At 45.1% G+C, this 26,786-nt stretch overlaps 1 protein-coding gene across 1 annotated transcript in view; it reads right to left on the bottom strand.

The window, feature by feature from the left end:
• LOC112246006 (CUB and sushi domain-containing protein 3-like) overlaps positions 1–26,786 on the bottom strand; it is a 385,088-nt gene that overhangs the window by 1,940 nt on the left and 356,362 nt on the right. The window contains exons 57-64 of the mRNA XM_042295029.1: positions 25,887–25,960; positions 14,462–14,573; positions 8,492–8,671; positions 7,433–7,498; positions 5,732–5,890; positions 3,596–3,708; positions 3,055–3,142; positions 2,764–2,899 (exon numbers count right to left, since the gene is read on the bottom strand). Of these exons, the coding sequence (XP_042150963.1) occupies positions 2,764–2,899; positions 3,055–3,142; positions 3,596–3,708; positions 5,732–5,890; positions 7,433–7,498; positions 8,492–8,671; positions 14,462–14,573; positions 25,887–25,960 (928 nt within the window). The remainder of the gene's footprint in view (positions 1–2,763; positions 2,900–3,054; positions 3,143–3,595; positions 3,709–5,731; positions 5,891–7,432; positions 7,499–8,491; positions 8,672–14,461; positions 14,574–25,886; positions 25,961–26,786) is intronic.

Here is a 26,786-nt window from a genome sequence, read left to right as displayed (position 1 = left end):
AGCTGGTGGTAGGTCGGTAATACTAGCTGGTGGTAGGTAGGTAATACTAGCTGGTGGTAGGTAGGTAATACTAGCTGGTGGTAGGTCTAATACTAGCTGGTGGTAGGTGGTAATACTAGCTGGTGGTAGGTCGGTAATACTAGATGGTGGTAGGTCGGTAATACTAGCTGGTGGTAGGTAGGTAATACTAGCTGGTGGTAGGTCGGTAATACTAGATGGTGGTAGGTAGGTAATACTAGCTGGTGGTAGGTCGGTAATACTAGCTGGTGGTAGGTCGGTAATACTAGCTGGTGGTAGGTAGGTAAATACTAGCTGGTGGTAGGTCGGTAATACTAGCTGGTGGTAGGTGGTAGGTAATACTAGCTGGTGGTAGGTAGGTAATACTAGCTGGTGGTAGGTCGGTAATACTAGCTGGTGGTAGGTCGGTAATACTAGCTGGTGGTAGGTCGGTAATACTAGCTGGTGGTAGGTCGGTAATAATACTAGCTGGTGGTAGGTCGGTAATACTAGCTGGTGGTAGGTCGGTAATACTAGCTGGTGGTAGGTCGGTACTAGCTGGTGGTAGGTCGGTCTAGCTGGTGGTAGGTCGGTAATACTAGCTGGTGGTAGGTAATACTAGGTGGTAGGTCGGTAATACTAGCTGGTGGTAGGTCGGTAATACTAGCTGGTGGTAGGTAGGTAATACTAGCTGGTGGTAGGTACTAATACTAGCTGGTGGTAGGTAGGTAATACTAGCTGGTGGTAGGTCTAGCTGGTGGTAGGTAGGTAATACTAGCTGGTGGTAGGTCGGTAATACTAGCTGGTGGTAGGTCGGTAATACTAGCTGGTGGTAGGTCGGTAATACTAGCTGGTGGTAGGTCGGTAATACTAGCTGGTGGTAGGTCGGTATACTAGCTGGTGGTAGGTCGGTAATACTAGCTGGTGGTAGGTCGGTAATACTAGCTGGTGGTAGGTCGCTGTGGTAATACTAGCTGGTGGTAGGTCGGTAATACTAGCTGGTGGTAGGTCGGTAATACTAGCTGGTGGTAGGTAGGGGAATACTAGCTGGTGGTAGGTCTAATACTAGCTGGTGGTAGGTCGGTAATACTAGCTGGTGGTAGGTAGGTAATACTAGCTGGTGGTAGGTCGGTAATACTAGCTGGTGGTAGGTCGGTAATACTGGTGGTAGCTGGTGGTAGGTAGGTAATACTAGCTGGTGGTAGGTCGGTAATACTAGCTGGTGGTAGGTACTAGCTGGTGGTAGGTAGGTAATACTAGCTGGTGGTAGGTAGGTAATACTGGTGGTAGCTGGTGGTAGGTGGTAGGTAATACTAGCTGGTGGTAGGTCGGCTGGTGGTAGGTCGGTACTAGCTGGTGGTAGGTCGGTAATAATAGCTGGTGGTAGGTAGTACTAGCTGGTGGTAGGTAGGTAATACTAGCTGGTGGTAGGTAGGTAATACTAGCTGGTGGTATGTAGGTAATACTAGCTGGTGGTAGGTAGGTAATACTAGCTGGTGGTAGGTCGGTAATACTAGCTGGTGGTAGGTAGGTAACACTAGCTGGTGGTAGGTCGGTAATACTAGCTGGTGGTAGGTCGGTAATACTAGCTGGTGGTAGGTCGGTCGGGTGGTAGGTAGGTATTACTAGCTGGTGGTAGGTCGGTCGGGATTACTAGCTGGTGGTAGGTCGGTCGGGATTACTAGCTGGTGGTAGGTCGGTCGGGATTACTAGCTGGTGGTAGGTCGGTCGGTAAAACTAGCTGGTGGTAGGTCGGTCGGTAATAATAGCTGGTGGTAAGTAGGTAATACTAGCTGGTGGTAGGTAGGTAATACTAGCTGGTGGTAGGTAGGTAATACTAGCTGGTGGTAGGTAGGTAATACTAGCTGGTGGTAGGTGGCTAATACTAGCTGGTGGTAGGTCGGTCGGTATACTAGCTGGTGGTAGGTCGGTCGGTAATGCTAGCTGGTGGTAGGTCGGTAATGCTAGCTGGTGGTAGGTCGGTAATACTAGCTGGTGGTAGGTAGGTAATGCTAGCTGGTGGTAGGTCGGTAATACTAGCTGGTGGTAGGTAGGTAATGCTAGCTGGTGGTAGGTAGGTAATAATAGCTGGTGGTAGGTCGGTAATAATAGCTGGTGGTAGGTAGGTAGGTACTAGCTGGTGGTAGGTCGGTCAGTAATAATAGCTGGTGGTAGGTCGGTCAGTAATAATAGCTGGTGGTAGGTCGGTCAGTAATAATAGCTGGTGGTAGGTCGGTCAGTAATAATAGCTGGTGGTAGGTCGGTAATAATAGCTGGTAGGTAGGTCGGTAATAATAGCTGGTAGGTAGGTCGGTAATAATAGCTGGTGGTAGGTAGGTAATAATAGCTGGTAGGTAGGTCGGTAATAATAGCTGGTGGTAGGTTGGTAATAATAGCTGGTGGTAGGTCGGTAATAATAGCTGGTGGTAGGTCGGTAATAATAGCTGGTGGTAGGTAGGTAATACTAGCTGGTGGTAGGTCGGTAATAATAGCTGGTGGTAGGTCGGTAATAATAGCTGGTGGTAGGTCGGTCAGTAATAATAGGTGGTGGTAGGTCGGTAATAATAGCTGGTAGGTAGGTAATAATAGCTGGTGGTAGGTCGGTAATACTAGCTGGTGGTAGATCGGTAATACTAGCTGGTGGTAGATCGGTAATACTAGCTGGTGGTAGATCGGTAATACTAGCTGGTGGTACGTCAGTAATAATAGCTGGTGGTAGGTCGGTCAGTAATAATAGCTGGTAGGTAGGTAGGTAGGTACACTTACCTCTGTTTGTAAAGATAAAACCCGAAGCCTGCAAATATCAGGGCGAAAAAAGGCACAAGGATTGCTATGGCCACAGAGCTACTGTTTGTACCATGAGGTGGATTGGAGGAGTTATTACTCTCTGACATGTTCAGACCTGTGTGGGAGAGGAACAACATCAATATTCTCACAGTAACCTTTTAGTCTATATCAAATATTTCTGAAATAAAAGTGTATGTTTTGAAATGACACAATATTGTTGACAGTGAGAAAGTTGATATAAAAACACAGTGGACATGTGGTGATGTTTACCTAGCCTCTGCAGTCCAAACTGACCGTAGTCTTTACCCTGTATGAAGCCTTGAAAGACATAGGTGGCACCGTCAGGTTCTGCAGACACCTAGGAGAATACAGGGAGACAGATATGATCAGTCAGTCAGTGAGTCAATCAATCAGTCAGTCAATCAGTCAGTCAAGTCCTTTTGGTACTTTTCACCATGGGGTAGAATTCTAAAGGAAAAATCCATATTTTCAGAATTGCATTTTTACTAAATACAAAACAAGGAGAGCATTTGAATCCATTTTGTAATAAACATGAAATAACACCTGGTCACCCGTTTGGGTGACCCGGTGCACGGCTGGATTGAGCAAGAAGTGGGACTGTCGTTTTTCAGCAGAGCGCCCTCATTGATTTACATTGGGTTCCCAGATGCCATTTCAACATTAATACGCCACGTCCAATGAGTAGCAAGATATCTATAAATCGTTCTGGATGAAAGCGCTACTAAACGACAAACATGTAAATGTTTCATTTCCACAAACCCCTCCTGTAAGTACGAAACGGTAAACTTACAAAACCGTCCATGGACCACGTCTCCTCCTTGACCTTGCCCAGCGTGGTGTGAGTGGATGTTTTCACATGGTACATGAGCAGCATCAACCGTGCTTCCTGGCTCTTATAGACACCTGCAGCACAACACAGCACAGGAGGACAAGAGGGGTGATGTGAGGCCAAGGCACAACACTGATATACTGTAACTTGTGGTACTCAGGGGACACAATCACAGATAATGACCCAATGATGATGGTCTCGCTCTCTTATCTCACTCTTGGTCTGTATGTGTCTGTGTGGAAAATGAAAAGAGGTGATATAAACACTGAGCGTTATCTTCTTCAACCATGGAGCAATTTACTGTAGTAGAACACTCACTCATCAACCGTACTTTCTATTGCTAACAGCCTCCCACAACCGAAGGCATAGAAAGAGAGCACCATCACTATCAGAGGCCCCGTCCCTGCGCTGTCGCTCCAAACAGACTGATGTACACAGTGGTAGTAATAACACACATTCAATTAACATGCTCAATCCACTGCCTGTCCTCTCTAAATGTGAAATAAGATAATAGCCCCCTGTTATTAAAAACACAAAATGGCCTCCTCCCGTGCCTCAGCGGTATGATTACTTTGTGATTTCTAAATCTCCAAGACACATTTCTTCTCAGTGAGTGAGTAGCGCTGCATTCAACTTTCTGTGTCATAATTTGCAACGGCTGCTGGGCAATTCAAAGTCCAATTTAAATTAAGAAGATTTATTTGATGATGTAAATCACATGTCAGCTAGGTTAAAGGCAGCTGTGGAGAAACGAGGGAGTAGGAATGAGGGGGAAGGAGTGAGATGGGGAAGGAGAGAGGGGGAAGGAGTGAGATGGGGAAGGAGAGAGGGGGAAGGAGAGAGGGGGAAGGAGTGAGATGGGGAAGGAGAGGGGAAGGAGTAAAGGGAAGGAATGATGGGGAAAGGAGTGAGGGGAGAAGGAGTGAGGGGGAAGGAGGGGGGAAGGAGTGAAGGGGGAAGGGGTGAAGGGGGAAGGAGTGAGGGGGAAGGAGTGAGGGGAGAAGGAGTGAGGGGGAAGGAGTGAGGGGAGAAGGAGTGAGGGGAAGGAGTGAAGGGGAAGGAGTGAAGGGGAAGGGGTGAGGGGGAAGGGGAGAAGGGGGAAGGGGTGAGGGGGAAGGAGTGATGGGGAAAGGAGTGATGGGGAAAGGGGTGATGGGGAAAGGAGTGAGGGGGAAGGAGTGATGGGGAAAGGAGTGAAGGGGGAGTGAGGGGGAAGGAGTGAGGGGAGAAGGAGTGAGGGGGGGAAGGAGTGAAGGGGAGAAGAAGAGAGGGAAAGAGTCAGGGGAGAAGAAGAGAGGGGAAGGAGTGATGGGGAAAGGAGTGAGGGGGAAGGAGTAAAGGGGAAAAGAAGAGAGGGGAAGGAGTCAGGGGAGAAGAAGAGAGGGGAAGGAGTCAGGGGGAAGGAGTGAGGGAGGAAGAGGAGAAGGAGTGAGGGGGAAAGAGGAGAAGGGGACTTTTCTCTCCAGATAGTTATGGTAAATCCGTGAAAGATTTGTCAGCTCAGATTAATATTTTATTTAAGAGAAATGTGGGGGGGGTAGTTTTACACATCCATTAGGCTCCACTAATGAAGGTACATTAAGGGACAGAATAAATATTATATTAAGGGGCTATGCGAAAACACCCCCCAAAAATGAATGAAACAAATGAGTCATAGCTTTCAAATCAATTACAGCACACTGCAAAATCAAAACACTTCAACTCAAAACATGTTCTCAGATCAGACAGACCATAAATGCCCATTTCAAATATTAGCAAATGTCCTCCACGCAGGCAAATAAACAACATAATTACATTTTCCACCAAGTAGATACAGTCCTAAATGGATACCGTCTGACATTAAGGCCCTACCAATCAAACGATGTCAGCTATGTTTAGTAACACTCATTTCTAGTCACATGCATATTGTGGGAGAGAAACTCTGCATCTGAAACGCCGGCTCCATTTTACTCCAGTGACTACACGATTACATGCTATGTGTGTGTGAATCTGTGTGTGTGTATTAATCTGTGTGTGTGTGTGTGTTCAAGGAGTGGCTAGGGACCTTCCCTAGCGTGTCCTCTCTGTGTAATATAGCGTAAAATGCAGATGTCGTACCCGAAAGCAGCAGTTCCATGTTGCTATTGGTCAAGGAGACGTTAACCCTTCCCGTGGTGGTGTTGAAGCTTGTGATACTCAGAGTCATTGGTTGTTTTCTTCCCTTGTAGTTGTATGAACCCTTCCAGATATAGTTAGGAGCAAAGACGTCATCAGGAACTGAAACAGAGCATAGACAATATTGATTAATAGAGGGCCTTGGTTGTGCCTGAGGTTGTTCAAGCGGTTAAGTCCACATGCCATCCCGTTGCCTGCGTGGGATCGAATCCTGGCCCCACCGGTCTTCGCACTGTCTTCCCTTTTCATTTCCATTCCTTCAATAAAACTGAACAAATATTTTAAGAAATAAGAGGAAAACAGAAAAATAGGACCTTGGTTAAGTCATACTGTCACTTCATATTCCACTGTTTATAAGTCTATTCATCATGATTGATCAAATACTACTAGTGTTCACAGACACAGGGCCCTGGGACCTTTCACCCTCAGTGTCACACCCTGATCTGTTTGACTTTGTGCTGGTTTCCACACCCCTCCAGGTATTGCCCGTCTTCCACCATTATTCCCATTTGTATACCTATTTATACCTGTGTTCTCTGTTTGTCTGTTCTCTGTTTTGTCCATCAAGCCTACCAGCGTTTTCCTCCTTGCTCCTGTCTGTTCCTAGTTCCTGTTATCTAGTTTTCCCGATTTGGACCATTCTGCCTGCACTGAGCCTGCCTGCCGTCCTGTACCTTGTCACACCACCCTGGATTATTGACCTCTGCCTGCCCTGACCCTGAGCCTACCTGCCCTGAGCCTACCTGCCCTGAGCCTACCTGCCCTGAGCCTACCTGCCCTGAGCCTACCTGCCCTGAGCCTACCCGCCCTGAGCCTGCCTGCCGTTCTGTACCTTTTGAATCTGCTCTGGATTCCTGACCTCTGCCTGCCATGACCCTGAGCCTGCCTGCCGTTCTGTACCTTTTGAATCTGATCTGGATTCCTGACCTCTGCCTGCCCTGACCCTGAGCCTGCCTGCCGTTCTGTACCTTTTGAATCTGATCTGGATTCCTGACCTCTGCCTACATGTCGTTTTGCCTGCCCCCTGTTCTAGTAATAAACTGTTGTTACTTCGACACTGTCTGCATCTGGGTTTTCCCTAAAACGTGATACTCAGAGTATGCCAAACTTAGTAAATTACCTCCAAGCTTTTAAAAAACTTAGTCCCTCTCCAAGTTGATAAATGTTAAACTTGTTTTGAAGGCAGTGGAAGCTTTGGGATGGTTGGGCTGCGATATCACTGCACCACAGATTACTCCGTGAGAGAGAGAAAGAGTAAAATACAAAAGAGAGAGAGAACGAGAGAGAGGCCTGTCAGGCCTGTGCTGCTGGGACGTTTTACCGTCAGACTTACTCTTTCCACTCTTCATTAACTTCTAGTCCCTCAAGAGGGGCACTCAAGATTGAATTAAGGACACCAGTCCTTCTGAGGTGCTATTAGCAAAGCCCTCGCCCCCTGCGAGGCCAGATGAAGCTGTTCATATTCATTCTGTTGTGATTGCTAGCTGCACTTTACAGTACCGGCATCAGAGTAGTATTTTGTAATCAGAACACTGCTCTTTTTGACGTTGCTGTAATGGTGTGTGTGTGTGTCCGCGCGTGTGTGTGTGCACAGTTTTTATGGTGTGTGTGTGTGTGGTGATGACACTTCAGTCAGGCACTCACCGTTCAGCTTGGGACTGGGTGTCCCTGCCACTGGCTTGATGGGCTTCTCCGAGAGTTTGGACCCAGCTATAGGAAACAGCATTAGTCCCATTATGTCACATCAACTTCTCCATGAGGGGACTTCTAATCATGTATTGAGGTACATCAGCAACACACATCAAGAGATAATGCAATTTAACTCCTTGGGGTCGAATTATGAGTTCTATTGTCAGTTCCATTTAGAGTTCTGTATGTGGGAATTTCTAAATGTCTGGATCGGGTTAATCTGGATAATAAATGCATATGGTGTGTCCTGGAATGTAAAAGTCAAGCATGACATCTTGTACAAATGATAGAAAATCTAATCAAAGTTGATTTGTCCTATGGATGTTCACAGGATACAGCGAAGTCTACATAGTACAATGACATGCTTACTTGCAAGCTTTCTTCTCATTATGTTTTTGGTAATAAAAGTATAAAAGGTATCTGGTAAGAAGAAACAAGATGAAGTGAGAAACCCAGAAATAAGCATGGGGTTATGCAGGAGAGGGCGTGTTCTGTGGCAGTGGCCCTCTACATGACAGTGAAGGTAAGTGCCATTGGTGGACCAGGAGCCGTGTCCTGTCTGTTCCACTGCACTGGCATGATAGACACTAGAATAGCACAAGATGCTGTCTGCTGCAGTGGTAGCAGAGCAGCCTGGCACAGTGGGAAATTCTCCCACAACATTACACATCTGTTTAAGTGTGTGTAATTACTCTGTGGCCTGCAGTGCACAGCTGTGCGATGCAGCAGTGGCCAGGAGTGTGTGTGAATATGTGTGTGAATATGCTCCATACCATTGCGGCTGCAATCACGGCCTGTGGCACAAGAGAGCTTCTGTACAGTATCAGCATATGCCATTACAAGAGAGCCTCTGTACCGTATCAGCATATGCCATTACACACACACACACACATACACACACACACACACACGAATGGCTATGGATAGGATTGGTGGAAGGTTAGGGGGAACTTCACCCTGGAGCCACACAGACACAAACAAACACACGGGACATGTCATGTTCCTGTCCTGTACCTCGACAAATGGGCATCTTCCCGGTCCAGGTACCGTCGGACTTGCAGACGCGGTGTTCCGAGCCCCCGGACAGGAAGAACCCAGCCTGGCAGGAGTAGAGGAGGGTGTAACCAAACCCTGGCAGGTCCATCCCTATCACCTCCACATGGGCCGGGCTCTCTGGCTGCTTACACGAGTGGGCTGGGAGGGGGGGAGACCGAGGAAAGGAGAAAGAGAGATTAGCCTTTTCCACATACTAATATGGTTATTCTCACCTGTACCTGTCCATGTCTGTCTGCTATTCTTCTCACCTGCCCATATCTGACTGCTATTCTTCTCACCTATCCATATCTGTCTGCTATTCTTCTCACCTCCCCATGTCTGTCTGCTATTCTTCTCACCTCCCCATATCTGTCTGCTATTCTTCTCACCTCCCCATGTCTGTCTGCTATTCTTCTCACCTGCCCATGTCTGTCTGCTATTCTTCTCACCTCCCCATCTGTCTGCTGTTCTTCTCACCTGCCCATATCTGTCTGCTATTCTTCTCACCTTCCCATGTCTGTCTGCTATTCTTCTCACCATCTGCCCATATCTGACTGCTATTCTTCACACCATCTGCCCATAGCTGACTGCTATTCTTCCTACCATCTGCCCATAGCTGACTGCTATTCTTTACACCATCTGCCCATAGCTGACTGCTATTCTTCACACCATCTGCCCATAGCTGACTGCTATTCTTCACACCATCTGCCCATAGCTGACTGCTATTCTTCTTCACTGCTACCATCTGCCCATAGCTGACTGCTATTCTTTACACCATCTGCCCATAGCTGCTATTCTTTTCTTCACACCATCTGCCCATATCTGACTGCTATTCTTCACACCATCTGCCCATATCTGACTGCTATTCTTCACACCATCTGCCCATATCTGACTGCTATTCTTCACACCATCTGCCCATAGCTGACTGCTATTCTTTACACCATCTGCCCATAGCTGACTGCTATTCTTCACACCATCTGCCCATAGCTGACTGCTATTCTTCACACCATCTACCCATATCTGACTGCTATTCTTCACACCATCTGCCCATATCTGACTGCTATTCTTCACACCATCTGCCCATAGCTGACTGCTATTCTTTACACCATCTGCCCATAACTGACTGCTATTCTTCACACCATCTGCCCATAGCTGACTGCTATTCTTTTTCACACCATCTGCCCATAGCTGACTGCTATTCTTCACACCATCTGCCCATAGCTGACTGCTATTCTTCACACCATCTGCCCATAGCTGACTGCTATTCTTCACACCATCTGCCCATATCTGACTGCTATTCTTCACACCATCTGCCCATATCTGACTGCTATTCTTCACACCATCTGCCCATAGCTGACTGCTATTCTTTACACCATCTGCCCATATCTGACTGCTATTCTTTACACCATCTGCCCATAGCTGACTGCTATTCTTTACACCATCTGCCCATATCTGACTGCTATTCTTTACACCATCTGCCCATATCTGACTGCTATTCTTTCTGCCCACACCATCTGCCCATAGCTGACTGCTATTCTTCACACCATCTGCCCATATCTGACTGCTATTCTTCACACCATCTGCCCATAACTGACTGCTATTCTTCACACCATCTGCCCATAGCTGACTGACACCATCTGCCCATATTCTTCTTCACACCATCTGCCCATAGCTGACTGCTATTCTTCACACCATCTGCCCATAGCTGACTGCTATTCTTCACACCATCTGCCCATATCTGACTGCTATTCTTCACACCATCTGCCCATATCTGACTGCTATTCTTCACACCATCTGCCCATAGCTGACTGCTATTCTTCACACCATCTGCCCATATCTGCAGACACCATCAAAGCTCTATTGAATTGTCTTTACATGATTTTGCACAGTGTCTTTCCTTTAAGACACTTTTTGTATCCTGCACCTGCAAGTGACTAGATGTGCTTTTACACCAAGTCTGAACTGATTCCCTGGCTACCCAGAACCTCAGACAAACAGAACACAACAAACACATCTCCTACTGCTGCACTGTGTGTGTGAATACGACTGGTTACTTTCTCAGGGATGGTTGGTTGCATTCTACACAGTCTACAGAGATGGCCCGGAGTTGAGTTGAGCAACCCAGAGAGGGTCAGATATGCACTGATGTGTTGTGGCAGCGTGCACAGAGTGAAAGAGAAGTGTGTGTGTGTACAGTGTGTGTGTGTGTGTGTTTACCTGTCACTGCCCCAACCCACCAACCCATGGAAGATCAAACAGCAGGAGATTCTCTGTCACTCAGCTAAGCCAGTGAACCACTATTATCCATCTTTGATCAAAAGGGGCTGTGATTAGGTATGTGGAGGGATCAATGCTCCAACTAACCCACCAATTCTCTTTTATTTTGAGGTATTTTTTTTGTGTGTATGTGTATATGAGTGTGTTTGTGTGTGTGTGTGTATGTGTGTATATGTGTATGAGTGTGTTTGTGTGTGTGTATGTGTATATGAGTGTGTGTGTGTGTATGTGTATATGAGTGTGTTTGTGTGTGTGTGTGTGTGTGTGTATATGTGTGTGTGTATGTGTGTATGTGTGTATATATGTGTATATGAGTGTGTGTGTGTATGTTGATGGGTCTCTTGAACAGTACAGGAGGCGGGGGGATATTTTGGGGCAGTGTGATAGCTGTTGGAGGTCATGGTGAGACTTAAGTATTCTTTTTTTTGTCTATTCCAATATGAAAAGTGGCTATGTATAGTTACTGAATATTATATTACACACTGTGAGTAATCCTACACATATTGAACTATATCAATGACATTTGTGTGACACGGTGTGTTGACATTTCTTCACACAATTGGCAGAATATAGGCTAATTACAGAAAGAGTGAAATGTAGTTATGAGTAAAGATGTTTTGAGTGAACAGCAATCTGACATTGGTAGCCATCTGTCAATGTTCTCTAAGTCAGCCATGTAACAAACTGGTTTAAGGGAGTTCACCCAGCTAGCACATAATGTTCTGAGAACCTTATGTTTCTTAGAGCTTGCTGAGATCGTAGTTGTCCTATGGTTATTTAGCATACAACCTTCCCACAACTTTCTGGGAATGGTGCAGAATAGTTACTTGGTTTTGGAACATTCTCAGCACATTTTAGGAACTTTACAAAAAAACTTTATTTTCTTGGTATTTCATCAATTTAACAGAATTTTTCCTAAAAGTTCAAACATGGTTACATTTAATTTCAATTTTGAATGTTCTATGAATGTTCTCGAACTGGTTTGACATTGGGAATGTTCTCAAATAGTTCAGAGAACGTTAAGATACAGCGTTCTTCTGTGGGAATTTCAGAACGTTTCCTACAGGTTTCTTTGTGGTTCTACTTAATTCATGTTCTCACATTGTTATGTTCTCACATCGTTCAGTTCTCAGCATCAACAAAACTCTATCTTCTATCTTGTTAAGTGTGTTCAGGTGTGTTGGCCAAGTCCACTAATTGGCAACATCTGATCTTAATGAGTGCTTGTTTCCCCATTGTTTGAAATGAATAGACTAACACGTAAAAACATGGCATGCTAGCTCCATCCTGGTGGCACAGAGGACTAATTCCATGGACAGAATCTCACTGACACTGTGCCAAAGTAATAATACAACATTCTCAGAAACTCCCTGCCACCTAAAAATGTACGTTTTCACATTCGTTCTCAGGACATTTAAAAAAAAAAAAACATTTTACCAGTCAGGAAACTTATGGCTTCGTTTCTAGAACCTAATCGGAAACCAAAAACATACGTTCTCACAACAAGGAACCAAATAACCAAATATGCTAGCTGGGCTCTTTGATTCTATCTTTCCTTGGCTGGGCAGACAGAGAGCGTGCATCCACTGCCACCCTGGCATTTCTTTTCCATTTGACTGGAAATTATATCTGTATTCCAATCATTTTCTCATACAATACATTAATATTGCGGTAAGCCCATACTTAATTAGTGTATATAAATCATATTTTAACACCATTTCCTCATACTACTACTACGTGCTATATCCTTATACTACTACTGTGCTATATCGTTATACTGCTAGATGGAGGGGTGGTGGGGGTGGGTGCTTTGCCATGGTGTGACGTGGGAGTGACGTGCATGTGTGAGTGGGGAGGGATGGAGACAGGCTGTATGGGGAGATAAGACCAGGGTTCGCCTTTCTCTCCTCCCTGCCTGGATGGGGACATTGACACTCCTGGGATAGGAGACACAGAGAGTGTGAGAGAGAGAGAGACAAAAAGAGACCACCATCCCCTCTATACCCCCCCATCTCACCCCACTTTACCCTGCCTCACCCTATCCCTATGGAGGTAGCTGAGTGGATAAGACTACCCTGAGGAGGGCTGACTGACGATTCGTGTGGATGGTTGCCTCCAAACGGCACCCTATCCCCTATATTGTGAACTACTTTCTCCTATGGTCCCTGATCAAAAGTAGTGCCCGATACAGGGGATGTGGGCCATTTGGGAGGGAGCCGATGTGAAGGTTAGGGTCTCTCCCGCTAGGCTGGGTCTCTGAATCTACCTCCATAAAGATTATCTCTTCATGAGAATCATCCTTCCCCTCTGATATATCAGCTCACCTGCTGTGACGGTGAGAGTAGAAAATGATCCTTGCTGTTTCCAATAATGTGAATTAATTTTCAAAGTAGCAGTTATTAAATATGACCTTGAAGCTTGGCAGAGTGCTCTACTTTATCATTGAAAAAGTAATGAAGCCCTTTGGTTCGGTAGCAGGCGCTAACGGAGATAGTTGTGCCATGATCCTTCTAAGATCCTTGTTACCTAGGAAACAGCCAACTGCTATTATGCAAGTAAAACTTTTTGAAAAACACCTGCATGTAATCACCAGCAAGACTCCTGTGCCTGACATAACAGATGTACTGTATAATTCTCAAAGATGTACAGTACAAGCCACACTTTCTGAGCGTCAGTACGGCACAACCATGACAAACTAGTGTAGTTAGGACCACATCACGTCTCCCTCTCTCCCTCTTCTTACTCTTTGTGGCTAATGTGTAAAAAATGGTCAGTGGTTCCTAAGATGTGTTTATTTTACAGATGAACAGGTCAAAGTGACATGTCACGGTCAGAGTAATGTCAGTGAGAATGGCCAGAAGTGACGGATATCATGGAGGTCCCTAGCTAGAGTCGGGGATGGACTGACTATAGAAATAGAATCCAAGAACTGGTTGACCATAGAAAAAGAATCCTAGATTGGGTTGACTATAGAAACAGAATCTAAGAATGGGTTGACCATAGAGATATAATCTTAGAATGGGTTGACCATAGAGACAGAATCCTTTAATGGGTTTGACCATAGAAACATAATCCTAGGATGGGTTTGACCATAAAAACATAATCCTAGAATGGGTTGACCATAGAACTAAAATCCTAGAATGGGTTTATCATAGAAATAGAATCCTAGAATGGCGGGACCATAAAACTACAATCCTAGAATGGGTTGACCATAGAACTAGAATCCTAGAATGGGTCTATCATAGAAATATGGGCTGACCATATAAATGCAATTATATAAAATGGGGGCTTTTCCTATGATGATGTCATCGTGGGCATCAGAGGGTATAGCAACAGCAGTTGTTGTGACTGGGCACCACAGAGGGACAGTTGGGGGTGGTTCTCAAACCTCTTCTGGGGACCGTTCCATGTATATTTGATCGATTCCACAGCTAGCACTCCTGATTCAACTTGTCAACTAATCATCAACTCCTTGACTAGGTGAATCAATTGAGTTAGTTCAGGGCTACAACAAATTGTGAAAATGTCTGAGGGTCCCCAGGAGAGGTTTGAGAACCACCCCCTCCCTATACTGTCCCTCTATGACCCAGTCACAACAACGGCTGTAGCTATACCCTCTGATACCCGCGACATCATCAGAACCACTGCAGTAGGGGGTGTGATGTGACTCACGGATACACTCTGGCTGGGAGCCGCTCCAGGTAAGGTCAGCCTGGCAGAGCCGGGTGGTGGAGCCCTGGAGCAGGTGACCCAGCTGGCACTGGAACGCCACCATGCTGCCCACCTGTGTTAGAGTAGAGAGACAATTGAGTGCACCTGCATTATCAATAGGCGCAGGAGTAGAGAAACACAACACACACACACACACACACACACACACACACACAACACACAGTTATAGTAACAATGGCATAAAGAGTATCATATATTCTTATATTCACACTAGTCTCAGAGGCCTATAAAAAGTCATTGGGCTTCAAGCGTGAGGAGTCAGGCTAGCTAGGAATAGAGCAGTGGGAGTGTTCAGCGTGAGGAGTCAGGCTAGCTAGGAATAGAGCAGTGGGAGTGTTCAGCGTGAGGAGTCAGGCTAGCTAGGAATAGGAGTGCTTCAATTGAAAGGCCAGTTTGATATCAACTTTGATGTTACTATCAAACAAAGGCACACACACACACACACACACACGAGTCAACTCTTGAATCCCTATGAAAGGTTTTGTTTAAGCAGCCTACATCAAACCAATACGTTCCTTGGTTCAGACTGATCACTGATGCCCTTTCAAAGAGCGACATATCAGATTAGCCCTTGTCAGCTCTTTTCAGCTCTCTCAGCCTTCCTCTGCTTGCATGCGTGTGTGTGAGACCGTGTGTGTGTGTGTGCGAGTCTGTGTGTGTGACAGAGCCTGGGGAGTGAAATATGAAAACGTGTCATGGAATGACACAGTGGCTTCACACATTAATTGATTAACACGTCGTCCCGGTGCTGAAACACAGTCTGACGAGTAATAAGACTCATGGCCTTATCTCTGGGATACAATATCTCCTTCTCTTTGCTTCAATATCATTAGGCTGCAGCCAGCAGTCTCCTCTCCTTCTCCCCTGTCCCTCTCTCCCTCTCTCTTTCTCATTTCTTAATCTCTCTCTCTCCCTCCCCCTCCCTCCCTCCCGAGGGCAAGACAAATGATTTATGGGTGTGAAAGCCTGATATTTCACTGTTCTCTCTGAAGCCTGGGCATGACTTGACCCCAAATGTTACAATAAGGCTTGAATTCTTAATGCCAGCGCATCTGGGCAAGAGCCCTTCCTCGCCCTCCTCCTCCCTCTCACTCCATATTATATTTATCCCCTGACAAAAATATGAATAAAGTTCATTCCCGGCAAGAGCCCTCAAGCCCTTCTCTACCCCCTTCCTCCCTCTCACTCCTTTTCCCCTGGCGAAAATATTCCTAAAGTTCATTCATGTTACAAGACGCGGGAGCTCTTTTCCATGTCTTGACTTAATAAGGAGGAGCTACCGAAATAGCAATGAGAAATAACTCTCCCCTTCCCTTCTGTGTGTTCCGTGTGTTCTGTGTGTTCTGTGTGTTCTGTGTGTTCTGTGTGTTCCGTGTGTTCCGTGTGTTCCGTGTGTTCTGTGTGTTCTGTGTGTTCCGTGTGTTCTGTGTGTTCCGTGTGTTCTGTGTGTTCCGTGTGTTCTGTGTGTTCCGTGTGTTCTGTGTGTTCTGTGTGTTCCGTGTGTTCCGTGTGTTCTGTGTGTTCTGTGTGTTCTGTGTGTAACCATCTCCTTTATCGAGCAGTGGTCCACCAGCGTAGCTCTGAACATTGCATAATGTACTCGTGGTTACTGATAAGTCTATAATGGATTGATGATTTAGTACAATGTGCGCTAGATAGATGTCTTCTATCTAATAGTTTATGATGGAACAGAACCCCAGGAGAGAAGGAAAACACTGTTGTCTTTGACTACATGCTGCTCTTCACTTTTATGTCATTTGATATTTGCTGCCTTTCTTTTTTATTCACAATTAGAGGCAAGCCATGCAGCAAATGTGTTTCTCTTCTCCCAGACAAATCACGGCAATTTGCCGTACAGTTTTGCCATTTATCAGTCCTAACAACGTAAACACAGATCTGTTGGTGGGGGAAAGTTGTAGCGTTTTAAGGCTCATTAGGGACAGGGAACGGAGGAAGGACTGCTTGTGTTTACAGGTCCCGCTGTGTAGACACCATAGGACTCCAGAACGGTCAGAAACACACACACACACACACACGGATAGAAACATGGAAGCATGCATATGCACACACAATGAAATAATACCCACACAAATATGAACCCTTGTAAACACAAACAGGGTTAGACTCTATTCTCAGCATCAACACTGTTTTCTAGCTTGTGAACAGTAACATACAGGTGTTTCAGAGCTTTTTTTTGTGTTCTTAAATGAAAATGTCTTCTTCATCAGAAATATCCACCATCACCATGCTCATCATCATAATCATCAGCATCATTCTATAGCTAGTCTTTATCTGTCTTTTTGCTAGCTAGGGCCATCTACTTTAAGTGCTGCCTGTCTTCCCAGTAGCCTTCTTGGTATGTGAACTGCTGACTGCTATTAACTTGCAGATGATTGTTGACAACATCAACCAGGATTAAGGAGCAGGGCAATTTGCAACTGTTGTTATCTTGGTAATCAGTGGCTGTATTGGAGGGGAGGGTGGTTTCTCCTCTCCGAGGCAATTAGTACAAGGAGGTGTGCTCTTCACCTCTGCAAGGCAATGGTCAATTGGTGTTAGTACTTCAGTCTCCCTTGTTTTCTCAGCTATCAACGGCGGTCTCGTCGCAAAACTAAGGCCATCGCCAAAACAAAGATGGTTCTGCGGAGTTGTTCTGGGGAGTTGTTCGGAGGAGTCGTTCGGAGGAGTCGTTCGGAGGAGTCGTTTGAGAAAGGAAGGAGAGGAGGGCTTCACACCACTGTCTCACTTGAGTATCTTACCTAGTTATTTTCTGATGATCTCATTTTTCTCTTTTGCAGCTTTGGCAGCCATCTGTGTGTTTTCTATACCTGTTCGCTCCTCTCCCTTTAGGCTTTACAGATGCTCCCCACCCCTTGGCTGCAACTCTTAATTTAGTGTACCCTGCACGCACAACATTTGGAATTCCTAGGGCTTCATTTATCAATATTGCGTAGAAACTATTCTAAAATACTACGTACGAACAGAATTTATAATGTCTGTATGCATAGAAAAAGTGTGCTTTATCAAACACTCCTATGAGAGTTACACACACCGGTAGGAGATGACCATTGATGAATACCAATTGTTCTCAGCCTCAGTGCTCATGCAGAACCTTGGCGATTTGCATTTCGAAACGCCCCTAATTAACCTTATATGGTCAATTCATCCCTTCAACCCATGGGGAATATACAATGCCGTACCATGACATACAATGGCACAACTAATTAAAAAAACATGTTTCTGAGACTGAAATAGAGGTGCTCGTGTCAGAGGTTGAGTACAACCAAAATGTTTTATTTGGTTCGCTCAGTTGTGACCAGTAAAAAGAGAAACATAGCTACAAAGAGAGGACTATTAGGACAATTCAAGTTACTTCAAATGATTAGACAACACAGACCAATAAGCCATCCATCCTCAACAGCTCCCTCCTGTAAGCATATAGGCCAACTATTGTTCTGCAGAATGAACGAGTTGTGAGTTCCACCTGGCCACCTTGCCACCACATTCAGCAGCATCTTTTGATCATCACATCACTCACTGTCACCTGTACATTAAGAGGGGAAGACTTGTCTGTTCACATAGTTTAAATCCTTTGGTTCTTTTATGTCCATGTGGGTGCCGCCTTTTTCTCTATTTGTATTTGGGAATTCATTGATGGCATCATGTCAAAGAAACCCCTCTTGACTTCAATCTGTTGTGCAATCTTGTATTGAAATTGTATGTTACTGTTTGTTTTGGCTCATGGAGGGCTGTGAGATGCCGATCGGCAAGCTCCTGTTGAAAAGTGCCCGTTGCCAAAAAACCCAAGATGGATAGCACATGGTTGTGCACCGGAATGGCTTGTGTTTCCTTTTTAAAGTAGGTCTCAAATCTTTGCAAAAATCCTATGAAATTGGTTTTGGGAAACGATATCTGATGAGCCAATCTGTTCTCTCTGCGAAATGCAGCATGGGCCAAATCTTCCAACAGAGCAAGATCAGACATCCCTTTTTCGATTTCCATTACCTCAGTCTTTTATAGTATGTCAACAATGGTTTCACTTGCAGATATGCCTTTTATTTAACAAATTACTGTACTTGATATGGATTATTATCGTAACAAATGCACTGATGTGGTCAAATTATATGATATTGATAGCATGTCAAGATATAGTGCACTCATACTGGTGGCAGGTAGCCTAGTGGTTAGAGTGTTGGGCCAGTAACCAAAAGGTTGCTGGATTGAATCCCTGAGCTGACAAGGTAAAAATCTGTCATTCTGAACTAGGCAGTTAACCAACTGTTCCCCAGTAGGCCGTCATAGTAAATAAGAATTTGTTCTTGACTAGTTAAATAAAGGTAAAATTTTATTTATTCTGACGCCTTCACTTTTTCCACAGAGCTCCGAGACAGGATTGAGTCGAGGCACAGATCTGGGGAAGGGTACTAAAACATTTCTGCAGCATTGAAGATTCCCCAAAACACAGTGGCCTCCATCATTCTAAAATGAAACAAGTTTGGATCCACCAAGACTCTTCCTAGAGCTGGCCGCCCGGCCAAACTGAGCAATCAGGGGAGGGGAGGTGACCAAAAACCTCAATGGTCACTCTGACAGAGGTCCAGAGTTCCTCTTTGGAAATGGGAGAACCTTCCAGAAGGACAACCATCTCTGCAGCACTCGACCAATAAGGCCTTTATGTGTTTGAATTTTTTATTTTAAATTGAACCTTTATTTAACTAGGCAAGTCAGTTAACCTCTCTCGGGTAGGGGGCAGCATTCGGAATTTTGGATGAAAAGCATGCCCAAATTAAACGGCCTGCTACTCGGGCCCAGAAGATATGATATGCATATAACTGGTAGATTTGGATAGAAAACACTCTAAAGTTTCCAAAACTGTTAAAATAGTGTCTGTGAGCATAACAGAACTGATTTAGCAGGCGAAAACCTGAGAAAAATCCATTCAGGAAGTATTTTTGTGTGTGGTTTTGTAGTTTTCTATTCAATGCCATTACAGTATCCATTTGCAGTTCCTATGCCTTTCACTAGATGTCAACAGTCTTTAGAAATCGTTTCAGGCTTGTATTCTTATAAATGAGGGAGTAAGACCAGTCTGAACGAGTGGACCCTAACGTGACGCAGAGTTTTTTCAGGCGCATGTGCATTTCTTGTTTACCTTTTATATTGGCGACGTTATTGTCCGGTTGAAATATTATAGATCATTTAGGCTAAAAAACAACCTGAGGATTGAATATAAACATCGTTTGACATGTTTCTATGAACTTTACGGATACAATTTGGAGTTTTTGTCTGATTGTTTTGACTGAGTTTGAGCCTATGGATTACTGGAGAAAACGCGCAAAACTGAGGTTTTTTGATATAAAGAGACTTCATCGTTACTGTTTGTAATAATTTGTCAACCTGGCTATGTTCTGGGCCAGGTATGCTTTCGCCGCAAAGCATTTTATAAATATGACACTGTGGTTGGTTTAACAAGAAGTTCATCTTTAAACCTATGGAAAATATGTTTTGTTTTCAGAATTTTTATAATGAGCATTTCTGTAATTGAATTTGGCGCTCTGCAACCTCACTGGACGCTAGCGTCCCACATACCCTAGAGAGGTTAAGAACAAATTCTTATTTACAATGACAGCTCACACAAGCCAAACCCAGATGACGTTGGGCCAATTGTGCACCGCCCTATGGGACTGGATTTGAACCAGGGTGTCTGTAATGATGCCTCAAGCACTGAGTTGCAGTGTCTTAGACCACTGCACCACTCGGGAGCCTTTAAGGTACAGTTGCCAGACGGAAGCCACTCCTCAGTAAAAGGAACATGACAGCCCACTTGGAGTTTCCAAATGGCACTGAAAGGACTCTGACCATGAGAAAAATATTATTTGGCCTGTATGCCAAGCGTCACGTCTGGAGGAAACCAGGCACCGCTCATCACCTGGCCAATACCATCCTTACGATGAACCATGGTGGTGGCAGCATCATGCTGTGGGGATGTTTTTCAGCGGGAGGGACTGGAAGACTAGTCAGGATCGAGGGAAAGATGAATGGAGTAAAGTACAGAGAAATTCTTGATGAAAACCTGCTCCAGAGCACTCAGGACCTCAGACTGGGCCGAACGTTCACCTTCCAACAGGACAACGACCCTAAGCACACAGCCAAGACAACGCAGGAGTATCTTCGGGACAAGTCTCTGAATGTCTTTGACTGGCCCAGCCTGTAACGTATACGCAAAGACTCTGGAAGCAAGTACAGGGAGTAAATGTAACAAATAACTGAACATGGAACAAAACAAGAAACACGAGTAGCGCACAGACATGAAACACAGAAACAGAATCAATAACGCCTGTGGAAAGAACCAAAGGGACTGACAGATATAGGGGAGGTAATCAGGAAGGTGATGGAGTCCAGGTGAGTCTCATGACAGGTGCGCGGTGCAGGTGCGCGTAACGATGGTGGCAGGTGTGCGGAATAATGAGTAAACTGGCGACGTCGAGCGCCAGAGAGGGGGAGCGGGAGTAGACGTGACAGTACCCCCTCCCTTCAACATATATTTTCCCAATGCTATGCTTGTCAAGCAGTTCCCTTATTCCACCACTTGTGCGAAAGCATGGTCATGGCTGTGCATCTCGGCTGCCATTTTACGGTCCCCTAACCAATTGTGCTATTGTGTGTGTTTTTTCGCGTTATTTGTAACTTATGTTTCTGTTATTTTTCTTACTTATCTATTTTTTAAAAACTTAATTAACAAATTTTTTCTTAAAACTGCATTGTTGAATAACATAAGGTATAGGGGGCAGCATTTTCACTTTTGGATAAATAGAGTTCCCAATTTCAACTTCCTGCTACTCATGCCAAGAATATAAGATATGCATATCACTAGTAGATTTGGATAGAAAACACTCTGAAGTTTCTAAAACTGTTTGAATCTTGTCTGTGAGTATAACAGAACTTATGTAGCAGGCAAAACCCTGAGGACTAACCATTCATATTTTTTTTTTAGGTCTCTGTCTGTTCAGTGAGTTCTCATTGGGAAATTATATTTCTTAGGCACTTGTTTGCAGTTCCTACCGCTTCAACTGGATGTCACCAGTCTTTGGAATTTGGTTGGGGTTATCTAGGAACTGGGTAACACTGTTGAGAGTTGCTCAAGACTTGAAAAGTAGCGTTGGTTTGTTGTCTTCCTGTATTGAACACAGATAGACCCGTCTTCAATTTGATTGATTATTGCCGTGTAAAAATAACTACAGTTGTATTACAAAAGTAGTTTGAAATGTTTTGGCAAAGTTTACAGGTAACTTTTGAGATATTTTGTAGTGACGTTAAGCAAATTCAAAGCTGTTTTTTTCTGGATCAAACGCGCCAAATAAATGGACATTTTGGATATATATGGACGGAATTAATCGAACAAAAGGACCAATTGTGATGTTTATGGGACATATTGGAGTGCCAACAAAAGAAGCTTGTCAAAGGTAAAGCATGATTTATATTTTATTTCTGCGTTTTGTGTAGCGCCTGTAGGGTTGAAATATGCTACTCTCTTTGTTTACTGTTGTGCTATCATCAGATAATAGCTTCTTATGCTTTCCCCGAAAAGCCTTTTTAAAATCTGACATGTTGGCTGGATTCACAACGAGTGTAGCTTTAATTGAGTATCTTACATGTGTGATTTAATGAAAGTTTGATTTTTATATCATTTTATTTAAATTTGTCGCGCTGCATTTTCCCTGGCTTTTGGCCAAGTGAGACGCTAGCGTCCCCTATCCTAGAGAGGTTAAGGGCTTGTAAGTAAGCATTTCCCTGTAATACCTGTTGTATTTGGCACATGTGGCAATATAATGTTTTAGATTTGTGCCTTATTATTCATAAATGAGGCCCCAAGTAGCGTTTGAAACTGCCGATCTGTGGTCAAGAATGCTGAGTTCATCTCAGCCTATGCTACCCTTCAGTCCCTTGACTTTTTGGCCCTGACGGAGACATGGACCACCCCAGAGAACACTGCTACTCCAGCTACTCTCTCCATCTGACTACGTTTTCTTTTATAGTCTGAGAGCATCTGGTCATCGCGGTGGTGGCACAGGGCTACTAATTTCTCTTAAGTGGAGATTTTCTATTTTCTCCCTCTCACCTGTCCATCTCCTCATTTTAATTCCATGCTGTCACTGTCACTTGTCCACTCAAGTTTAACATTATCGTCATATCGCCCACCAGGTGCCCTTGGAGAGTTCTTCAATGAGCTTGATACCTTGATAAGCTCATTTCCTGGCGATGGCTCACCGCTCTTCGTACTTGGCGACTTCAACCTCCTGACATCTGCCTCAATTAATTTATTTCCAAATCTTTCCTTCCCCTCCTTGCTTCTTTTGGTCTCGCCTTTTCTCAGTTCTTTCCCACTCACAAGGCAGGCCATACGCTTTGCCTCACCTTTTCCCAGTCCTTTCCCACTCACAAGGCAGGCCATACGCTTGGCCTCACCTTTTCCCAGTCCTTTCCCACTCACAAGGCAGGCCATACTCTTAGCCTCACCTTTTCCCAGTCCTTTCCCACTCACAAGGAAGGCCATACGCTTGGCCTCACCTTTTCCCAGTCCTTTCCCAATCACAAGGCAGGCCATACGTTTGGCCTCACCTTTACGAGAGGTTGCTCACCTACTAATCTCACTGCAACCCCCCTCCAGGTCTCTGATCACTACTTTGTTTCCTTTTATGTCTGATGCAATCGTCACTCTCTCTCCCACTACTCCTCTTCTATCCTATCATCTCTCCCTTCTGCTAAATTCTTCTCCCTCCTGATTCTGCCACTTCGACCCTCCCTTTCCGCATCCTTTGACTATCACTGTCTCCTTTCCTCCTGGACGGCTCGGCCCTCCTCTCCTGCTCCGTGGCTGAGGGACTCATTGAGAGTTTACAGAACAGGGCTGCGGGCAGCTGAGCAAAAATGTTCTCATCCTCATAGATCTATCTGTTGCCTTCGCCACGTGAACCATCAGATCCTCCTGTCTACCCCCTCAGGACTGGGAGTCTCAGGCTCTGAACACTCTTGGATAGCATCCTAAATGGTATGCTGCTCCTACCAGGTGACGTGGAGAGGATCTATGTCTGTACCACATACTCTCACCACTGGTGTACCCCAGGACTTAGTTCTAGGCCCTCTCCTCTTCTCTCTATACACCAAGTCACTCGGCTCCATTATATCCTCACATGGTGTCTCCTAACATTGCTATGTGGATGACACAACTGCTTTTCTCCTTCCCCTTGTGACACCCAAATGGCAACACGCATCTCTGCTTAGATGTCGGCCCACCACTTCAAGCTCAACCTTGACAAGATGTAGCTGCTCTTCCTACCGGGGAAGACTTTCCCGCTCCAAGACTCTCCATCCCAGAGTGCAAAGTACCTTGGCGTGAACCTGGACAACACCCCTGTCATTCTCTGCAAACATCAAAGCAGAGACTGCAGGTCCATGCTCTAAAACATCAGTAGAGTATGACCATACTTCACACAGGAAGCGGTGTAGGTCCTAATCCAGGCAATTATCATCTTCTGTCTGGAGTACTGCAACTCGCTGTTGGCTGGGCTCTCCACGTGTGCCATCAAACCCCTGCAACTTATCCAGAATGCTGCAGCTTGCCTGGTGTTCAACTTTCCCAAGTTTTCCCATATCACCCTGCTCCTCCGCACACTCCTGAAGCTAGGAGAGAAGAGACCATGCCAATCTTCCAAAAACATCTGAAACCCTACCTCTTCAAAGAGTGTTCAAAGACTTTGTGCATCAGCATCACTTGCTGTGCGGTAGCAGAGAGAACAGTCTATGACTTGTGTGGCTAGAGTCTTTGACAATTTTTAGGACCTCCCTCTGGCATCGCCTGGTATAGAGGTCCTGGATGGCAGGGAGCTTAGCTGTAAAACGTTTTGAGGATCTGACTGCCCATGCCAAATCCTTTCAGCCTCCTGAGGGGGAAGAGGCATGGTCATACCCTCTTCACGACTGTGTTGGTGTGTGTGAACTATGATAATTCCTTAGTGATGTGGATACCGAGGAACTTGAAGTGCTTGACCTGCCCTGTGGACGAGGATGTGCTCGGCCCTCCGTTTCCTGTAGTCAAAGATCCTTTGTCTTGAGGGAGAGGTTGAGGGAGAGGTTGTTGTCCTGGCACCACACCGCCAGGTCTCTGGCCTCCCTGTAGGCCATCTCATCGTCATCAGTGATAAGGCCTACCACTGTCTTGTCATCTGCAAACTTAATGAATGAACAGGGAGTACAGGAAGGGACTCATCACACCCCCTGAGGGGCCCCCGTGTTGAGGGTCATTGTGGCGGATGTGTTGTTGCCTATCCTCACCACCTCGGGGCGGCCTGTTCGGAAGTCCAGGATCCAGTTGCAGAGGGAGGTGTTTAATCCCAGGGTCTTTAGCTTAGTGATGATATGTGGTTGTCCCCCCTAGCTATCTAAAGATGAATTAACTAACTAACTTTAAGTCACTCTGGATAAGAGTGTCTGCTAAATGGCTAAAATAAAAAAATTTGGGACCATGATTGACATGGTATCATCGTCATTGACACCATCAGCCTCACAGTAATGATTGTCTCGGCTCAGACATTACATACAGAGATCTGAAATTTAAAGAAGTCAAATGCCAGAGGGAATTTGCATACAAGTAATAAACATATTCATTGCCTCATTTGCATATCATTAGCCAAGGAAAATGTCCCAATGAGAAAGGTACGTAAAGTAACTTTGTCAGGCTAGAGCATTGTCTCTAAACCAATGTCTTGCCATTCAGTCACGATTTATAATTCTTGGGATATTATTTATTTTCATAGTGTAACAAGGCCTTGCCCAGAAGGTATGAGACAAAAACAGTATATATATATTTCTTTTTTACCACATGAGCTTAGTCTGTGAATAAGAGCCTTGAAGTATCGCTAACAGTTGAGGACTTCAGGACTTCCTACACAAACACATTCACAGACAGTACATTAACAGAGTATCTTCGACATGCAATCTGAGTGTCATATGGTTATGGCAGAGTCCCAAATGGAACCAAATTCCAATATAGTCCCTTTGGGCTCTGGTCAAAAGTAGTGCACTACATATGGAATAGGGTGAGGGCCCTGGTCAAAAGTGGTGCACTACATATGGAATAGGGTGAGGGCCCTGGTCAAAAGTGGTGCACTACATATGGAATAGGGTGAGGGCCCTGGTCAAAAGTGGTGCACTACATATGGAATAGGGTGAGGGCCCTGGTCAAAAGTGGTGCACTACATATGGAATAGGGTGAGGGCCCTGGTCAAAAGTAGTGTACTACATATGGAATAGGATGCTATTTTGGACACATACCAATGATTTTGAGTGTGGGACTTTATCTCCTTACCTTGAAGCCATAGGTTCTGTTCAGAGAACCATAGCGAGGTGTCCCTGGGTTCTCACAGGTAGTACGGGTCGGTTCTAAGGAGAACAAGAGAAAGGAACATTTGTATAACATTATCTTAGAGACCTATAGACTATATACCTATAGACAGTATCACTGGCTGGGGGTCCAGCCTATGCAGGCACTTGAGACTTACAGTCGGCCTCACAAATGGAACCCTATCCCCTTTATAGTGCACTGTTCGACCCGTGTCCATAGGACTCTGGTCCAAAGTAGTGGACTAAAAAGGGAAGCATTTGGGACACAGTCACAGCCACATGAACAGCTATAGTTCCCATAATGATTAAACATAGCTTACTGCAGTGATACCCGGCCTACAACCGAGTTGTGTGTGTGTTTGTGTGCATACGTGAGTGCTTATGAAGGTGGCTCAGAAATTCAATTCTTCCCGAGTGTGTTTACGTAAGTGCAGCAGTGGCACTGTAGTCACATAACAACCAGACAGCAAGATAGTCTTTAATAGGCTAGGCAGAAGACCCAGCAGGGGGCAGTGTTACGGCAGTGTTGCAGCAGTGTCAGGCCCAGCTGTGTGGCTGTGTGGAGGGAAGCAGCATCATTAGGATGTAGAGGACATCCTCGGCTTGACGCATAGACCTGGATTCAATGCAGCCTCAGAAAATGACAGCAGCACACACTACCACCACAGCCAGCCTAGTTAACCACACAGCAACGTGCCATAATTTACACCATCGCAGCTTCCTCCTCTACTGGATGACAACATAATCAAACAGAAATGCAGTCTGGGGAAATGTTTGTGTGAACTAAACATGATTGAGGGAAAACCGTAGTTTGTGTCTGTGTCAAACGAGGCCTGTCTGCACATACCTCATTTTGGTTCAATGA

Source organism: Oncorhynchus tshawytscha, linkage group LG13 (assembly GCF_018296145.1).
Source record: "Oncorhynchus tshawytscha isolate Ot180627B linkage group LG13, Otsh_v2.0, whole genome shotgun sequence".
Lineage (NCBI taxonomy): Eukaryota > Metazoa > Chordata > Actinopteri > Salmoniformes > Salmonidae > Oncorhynchus > Oncorhynchus tshawytscha.
This window is presented reverse-complemented; position numbering and strand designations above follow the sequence as displayed.